The sequence below is a fragment of the Penaeus vannamei genome, chromosome 15 (genome assembly GCF_042767895.1).
Source record: "Penaeus vannamei isolate JL-2024 chromosome 15, ASM4276789v1, whole genome shotgun sequence".
NCBI classification, from domain to species: domain Eukaryota; kingdom Metazoa; phylum Arthropoda; class Malacostraca; order Decapoda; family Penaeidae; genus Penaeus; species Penaeus vannamei.
In genome coordinates this window covers 15,554,531-15,561,670 of record NC_091563.1, presented here as the reverse complement: position 1 = coordinate 15,561,670, position 7,140 = coordinate 15,554,531, and the positions used below count along the sequence as shown (strand labels likewise).

The 7,140-nt window shown below is 33.2% G+C and overlaps 1 protein-coding gene across 1 annotated transcript in view; it reads left to right on the top strand.

Annotated features, from left to right (window-relative positions):
* Nucleotides 1–6,120, top strand: part of LOC113813000 (calcium and integrin-binding protein 1) — a 6,700-nt gene extending 580 nt beyond the window's left edge. The window contains exons 2-7 of the mRNA XM_027364941.2: nt 1,119–1,153; nt 1,324–1,471; nt 2,511–2,610; nt 2,832–2,926; nt 3,215–3,318; nt 3,526–6,120. Of these exons, the coding sequence (XP_027220742.1) occupies nt 1,119–1,153; nt 1,324–1,471; nt 2,511–2,610; nt 2,832–2,926; nt 3,215–3,318; nt 3,526–3,547 (504 nt within the window). The 3' untranslated portion in view covers nt 3,548–6,120. The remainder of the gene's footprint in view (nt 1–1,118; nt 1,154–1,323; nt 1,472–2,510; nt 2,611–2,831; nt 2,927–3,214; nt 3,319–3,525) is intronic.
* Nucleotides 6,121–7,140: the final 1,020 nt, after the last annotated feature.

Sequence of the window (7,140 nt, the reverse complement as noted above, 5' to 3'; positions counted from 1 at the left end):
GGATTTCTCTTATCACTAGAATGATCTTAAATCAGTGTTTTACCAGACTGTAGAGTTTGGTCTGTGCGGGGAAGGCTTTTCCTGTGCAAAAATAATTTGGTCAAATTCTGTCCGCGCCAATGTAGTTCTTGGGTAACTTTCCGCGCACACTTAGGTCTTTTTTAAATCATCTACTGCACTTAAAATTCTTTTGACATCTCCTCGCACTTGTTGCATCATCCGTCCGTAGATCTGTCCACGCAGATGTAGACATAATGTTGTTTTCCGTGCATGAAAAATTTTTATATTCCCCACGCAAGAAAAATACTACAGTCTGGGTGTTGTTAACATAGTACCTATGATCTTGTTGATATGTTTTCCAAGCTTTGATAGATCAGTCATAATACCAGAAACAAAATTAATGTAGTGCTTTTCTCACATATGTAAAGCTAACCTTCATAATTCTAATTTGAAATTTAGCCACATGCTGTAACCTCTGTCATGACATAGTGATCTATTACAAATTTTATTGGCATGGTTAGAGCTCTCACAAGTCTGACGGTACAATATTGTATTATGATTCTTTTTGGCTCCATTGACTTTCTTGTTCGTGCCTGGTGAATGCCATCTGCTTCATTTAAAAAACATTAGATTGTTTTTTCCTCTGACTTGGTGGCTAGTGAAGCTCTGGTTATGTATTAAATTATTGTTAACCATCCTTAGGAACCATTGTTATTATTATGACAAAGGTTGAGGTGAATGGCTGGTAACAGTGGATGAGTTTATTCATTGGATACTTAATCGCCACTCTCTGTTTTGATTATAGCTTATGATACAAAAGTGTGTGAAGAGTAACCCTATCTCACTCCTTTTTGTTACCCATTGGTGACGTGTTGCATGTCTGTGATGTGATAGACTAAGCCGTAAAGGCTGGTAATTCTCAGACACTATTTACTTTCTCTTCTATGACTGTCACCACTTGTAGAGCTTAGAACAGGATAGAGCATATAGAATGCAGTATATGATTATTTCATTCAAGATTTTGTTTTTAGTTATTTTCTGTATCAACCAAAAAGTGTTCAAAATATTTACAGCTCCTTTTGATATAATATAAACTGATTAAATTTATTATCTTTTAGGATCTGACATATTTCACCAAGAAGGAGATATTATAGTAAGTGTTTTTTCCTTTATTTTTTATAATAATGCATTTTAAGTACTCATATTAGTATTAAGATTCAAAATTTTAAAATTGCTTTTGAAGAGGTGGAATGAGCTTATATAACTCAGATGCATTGACTAAGTTTTAGAATATGCATTAATATTTATACTCTGATATGCCAGTGCCCATAAACGCTTCAAGCAGTTGGCCCCAGAGAAAGTAGGACACAACCGTAATGCAAAACTACCCATGGACAAGCTCTTGACACTCCCAGAACTGCAGGCCAATCCATTTGGAGAACGAATGTGCCTCATCTTCTCATCGACAAAGGTATGATGATGAAAACAATTATCTGAAGTGAGATGTAGTAAGTAGCAGATATTTAACCCATAAGATCCATTTGTTTCATGGCAGTCACATGGCCCAAAATATGGGCATTAGGCTTATATGAGCAGCCGCTCTGACGCATCTGCAGCTTGTAGGCTGGGTGCATGTGGACACTTGTGAGTGGTAACAAGACTCTATGCCTCACCTTTGCTGTGTTATTTTCTCTTTTTATGCTTAAGCGTTTTTAGCTTTATTGCCATTTTCCATTGTCCATATTTGTCATTTGATTTACTTTATCCAGATTGTAATAGACTGTTTTCCTTGCACAGACTCCATATTATCTCTCTAGGTAGTCCAAAACTCAGTGCAAGAATGATAACAAAAAGTAACATGTTATTTATGTAATTGCTTATATTTTTTGTAATATTCAATTTTCTCTGATACAAACTGTGCTGCCAGTCATGGCAGCCAGGAATAGGATGCTCAGCATGGAAATGGGGTCCTCCCTGGAGCTAGCACTCTTCAAGTCATGGTTCACGGATACTACATTCCAAACTCGGTCACCAATGGAAATGATACAAAATCCCCTTTCTAAATGCTAAATAATCACATCAACCTAGCCTACAGCCAGATTTTCCTGTGGCGCCATGTTCATATCAACCAGGCCTCAAGCCAAATTTTTTCATGACATGATGGTCATGTCATCCGGATTGAAGGGTTAATGCAGCAACATGATCATAGATATTTGAAAATTTTGTCATTATTATATAGTTGATAGATTTTGTAGTGCACATGAATGAAGATAGAGGTAATTTTGTCAGGTTAGTTTACACCATATGTTAGAGCTTAAAAAGAACAGGACCACAAAACTGTATATGTATCTTGAAGGTAATGAGTAAAGCTACAGTAAAGCATTGTTTATCACTTGCCAATTTCAAAATTGTAATATACATGTTTTATTTTTTTCTTATCAATTTATCTTCTTAATTTATCTGTTTCTCTGTAACTTTTATTATGATTTTTCAAACATTTCTTTCCACAGGATGGTGACTGCACCTTTGAAGATTTTCTAGATATGATGTCTGTGTTTAGTGAAGCAGCTCCGAAAACAGTGAAAGCAGAATATGCATTCCGCATTTTTGGTAGGCATGTGTAATATTAAGTTGATTGTGGGATGCCAGTGACAAAGAGCAATTTAGTTATCTGAAGTCTAAGAATACTTAAAGAGATCAAAGACTTCTTCCTCAGGATATGTGCATATGATATTCATTGATTTTAGTATGTACTTTGGGGAAAAAATCTAGTGCTACAACAAAACTTCATTCATATTTTACTTCAAAAATTATTTTGTTTTTGTTGATAGATTTTGATGGAGATGACTATCTTGGCAGAAGAGATTTAGAAAAAACAATCAACAAGCTTGTTGCTCCCCAGCAGTTCAAGCCTGAAGACATGGAGGTATGTGTACTTTATATTTTGCTTTTCTTCCTACATATCATTGTTAGTGTTGTTACTGCAGTGATGTTACTGCCTGGACAGAAATAGAATTCAGTATTTAAATTATTGTCACTCATATTGCAAACATGTGAATGTGATTTTGCTCAGGATGTTATAGAAAGTCAGTGGAAAATCTTTTATAAGACGAACAGTGATGTGAGTAAATTGTAATTTTTTATCGACTTACTTCACAGGATAGTTTGAATATTGATTGATGAAACTCAAAAAAAAGTTTCACATCTCTTTCAGGCATTGGTCACAAGGGTTTTAGAAGAAGCTGATTTGGATGATGATGGCATGCTAGCTTTTGCAGAATTTGAACATGTCATATCCAAGTCTGCAGACTTTGCTAAGTAAGATGTGATAGTTGTTTTATTATGTAAAGGTTATATTATGGTAGAACTCTTTAGATTTAGAAGTGGAAGTTTGAATTCACCTCACAAAGAATTATTATTTAATTTATGGTTAACAACATCTTGTTTCCTGTTTACAAGATCCAGAGAAATTGCTTTTACAAGGAAATTGAATTGCCCTCCTAACATTTTTTCTTTGTCTTTCAGTTGTTTCAGGATCCGGCTGTAATTTTTCAAGTGACAATGCATCAGTAAGCCAAGTTTATGATATGCTCTTCCAGACAACTGTGCAATCTTCCTATCATTGCCATAGTGAAATGACTATACATCTGTTTTATAACCATAGATATCCTTCTCATAATTTGATACCCAGTCAGTGCCCTCATATTTCTGAAATAAAACAGTGAGATTGCACAAAAGAAAAAGGTTTGCTTACCATAGAGACCTGATACCCACCTGATGACTCTGGGTGTGTATGGAGAGCAAATGACCATCCCTTGCACAGGTTTTGTTTTCAGCCATAACCCATGCCATCTGTGCATTTTTGATGGTCTTTTTTTTGTAATGTATGATTTTATTTTTTACCATCATCTGAGGTCTTTCTTAGCCTTTTATGTGGATTCACTTGTGGAAAAGGTATGAATGAGAATGAATGTCTTCACAGTGTAATTCATGATAATAATTTAATACTTTTGATTATTGACCAATAGATAATCCTATAAACTACCAAGTTGTAATTATGGCAGTGCTGACCAGAACTATTAACTAGAGCATACTGATAGCATTACTGTTCCTTAGAAGATAAGTACTATGATCATATTATGACCACCCTGAAGGTTAGATAGCATTTAGATTTGCTTTTATTTCTATTCTAAATTTTCAATATGAATACTGTATAATAGCATATATTATTTTTTTGTAATTAGTGCATTAAATTATGTAGATATTTCTTTTCTTCTAGTTACTGATAAAATTTGTTACTTCAGGCTATGGAAATTATGTATTTTTTGCTATTATTTTTATTTCCTCTCATATTTTTAGTTAATGCAAACCAAAGCGATTATAGATTTCCTCCTTGTTAAATGCACAATTATTACAATACCCAGTGTTCATTCAGTTTTCTTCCCTGATTTCTACTGTCATTCATTGTGATGGAAACTGTGTCATCATATTATTATGGTGGTTGTTTATGCTGTTAGCAAACTGGATGTTAGGAATGTAAAATTGGTTTCAGCAAGATAAAGCAAGTCAAACCAAACCATAGCTTGCTTGCATTTTTTGTCAGAATTGCCCCTTGTCTTGCTACCTGGAGTTATCAGGCCAAGTGTCCAGTAAGCATCCTTCGTATAATCAGTATAGATAATTTTACTCTTGTCATTGATCGGTTTTGCAAGAACTGGATTTTTTTTTTATGATCAAAACCTGCCTCTTACAATGTGGTATTATATGGAATCTCAATAGACTTATCACTATTTACATGAGTTGGAGTGGTGATAAAGGATTAAATGCACACTTCCTGATGTTGTTATACATATGACTATTGTATCTTCAATTTAAAAGAAACCACCTGTGTATTCAGAAGAGAGGCAACCTAGCAAAAAGTGGAACTACATATACTTAATAGAATTTTAGAATGGTGTGACATAGAGGGTTCATCCTCATATTACAAAACATATTTAAGGAACCCTTAATGAGTGCCCTCCAATAAGGCCCTATCTTGAAGAACCCTTAACTTATGGTATTACAACAAACTGATGGCAAAGCCTCACACCTTCCACTAACTGTTGAAATGATGGTTTACATTTTTTGCAAGAGTTAGCAGCCTTAATATGCTTGAACACTCATTTGAAATATGTTTTGATTGTTAGTGAGACTACTGAGGTAATTTTGAATGAGCTTATCAAGGAAAAGAGGTTGGCTGTGAGGCTAGGTTAACCCTCCCTTAAAGCCTCCCTCAAAATTTTAAATATTTTGAGGACTGAGAATGAAGGTGATGTTGCACGTGCAATTTTGTAATACCATAAAGGGATTTGGGACACAAAGAGTCCCTTAGAATGTCTTGTAATAAGGGCACCAGGGTTCTATATGGGGAAATTTGGTAATTGAGTCACAACAGGTCTGGTCATTTTTATCATTTATATATTTAATATTGTCCGTATATTATTTGTGTAACATGTTTTTAGGAGAACAATCTCTTAGATTTATGGGAAATTTTTAGATGAATTTTACAAGATGTCCAGCGTGTCAAATGAAATTGAAAGCAAGAATTTCAGAATCTCAATGTTTTATTTTTAAAAAGTAAAGGAATATATGTTTTTCTCAGAGCATGAACAGCATTTATATGTATATCCATGTTTCCTTGTTTTATATTTAATAGTTTCTTGTATACATGTGCATGCAGTCATATAGATTCCTTCTTTATCCAAAATGGTGTCTCTTATTTTCATTGATAGCAATTTATATCTCACCTTATTACACTGCTGGATATCATTATTAAGAATTGGAACTTAATTTGTTTGTTAATGTTAAAGGTAAGATTTAAATAGATGTTTACTTAGGATTATTATTTAACAAAATAATACAAAATATATTTATCTTCAATATTTATTTTTAAAGTGTTTTATAGAATAACTGATGTGTATGTCTGTATTGTTATACATTTTATATGGATCTTATATTTGAAAAAGTCTTTAATCTCTCGGTAAATTTTCAAATACTTTTTGTTTGACTATTAAAAATGTTATTAGAATAAGTCTTTTGTGATAATCAAACCTCTGAAAAGTATTAAATACCAAAGATTAATGTTTGTTTGTTTTTCCATGATAATGATAAGACATCTTTAGCATAAGAATTAAAAACTGATCAAAAAAAAGTTGGAAAAGAGGAAAATGTTGCTTATCTTTCAAGCAGTTACTCCTCCTAGGTGCACTTCCAGCCACAGTCCATGAACTTAGTATATTCACTTTATAATTTCATCATGTAATAAATATCATATTGGGTTTATTGGTTAATGGCTGTAAACATGTATTACACTCATATGCATTACAAGTCCATTCAGGAAAGTTGACATGTTTTATGGGGGCCTAGTAAAGCTTTACTGCTGCTGTTAATCATATGTAGGTGTAAAGAAACATCTTTGGTTGTCATGATGGAAAGGCAGCTCTCCACTCCATGCCTTAGTTGCATGTTGGTTTCTTTATCAAAATCATGCTTTGCTTTAGTTCATAACTTTTGTTGTATTATACACATCTTTCTATACCTTGTAAATAATGCATCATGTCTAGCTATTTTTTTAATGTAATCAAGTTTTCTATTGTAGTGATTTATTCAGAGTTGCTGTGTTTTATTTTTTTCTAATAGCTGTTTACTTAAAAAGAATTTCATTGCCCATATTTCAAGTGTCAAATATGAATAAAAATTTTGTATTTAGTTAATCAGGCTGTATCAGTGTTTACAAAAATATATGCCAACAGAAGACCCAAATGCACTTCAGATTTGTAGACAAAAAGTTGAGCATTGACTTTATCACAAATTTTACTGTTAATTTGTCAGCCAAAAACAAAATATATGCATTTTTGAGTACTTTTAGAAAGCAATGTGTATCCTCCAAGTCCTTTCCATTGTTAATGAACTGTTGCAATTTTTTCGTTTCAGAACATCTTATGGTAAAGTATAACAGATTTTGTATCTCAACTGCCATATTCTTTGATCTGACCAGTATAACTTTTTTAATGCACCATAAAAGTTACCATTTTCAGCTATGAGACCAGTGCACTATCCCTCAAGACATTCCAACATGAATTCCAAAACTGGAAATACAGA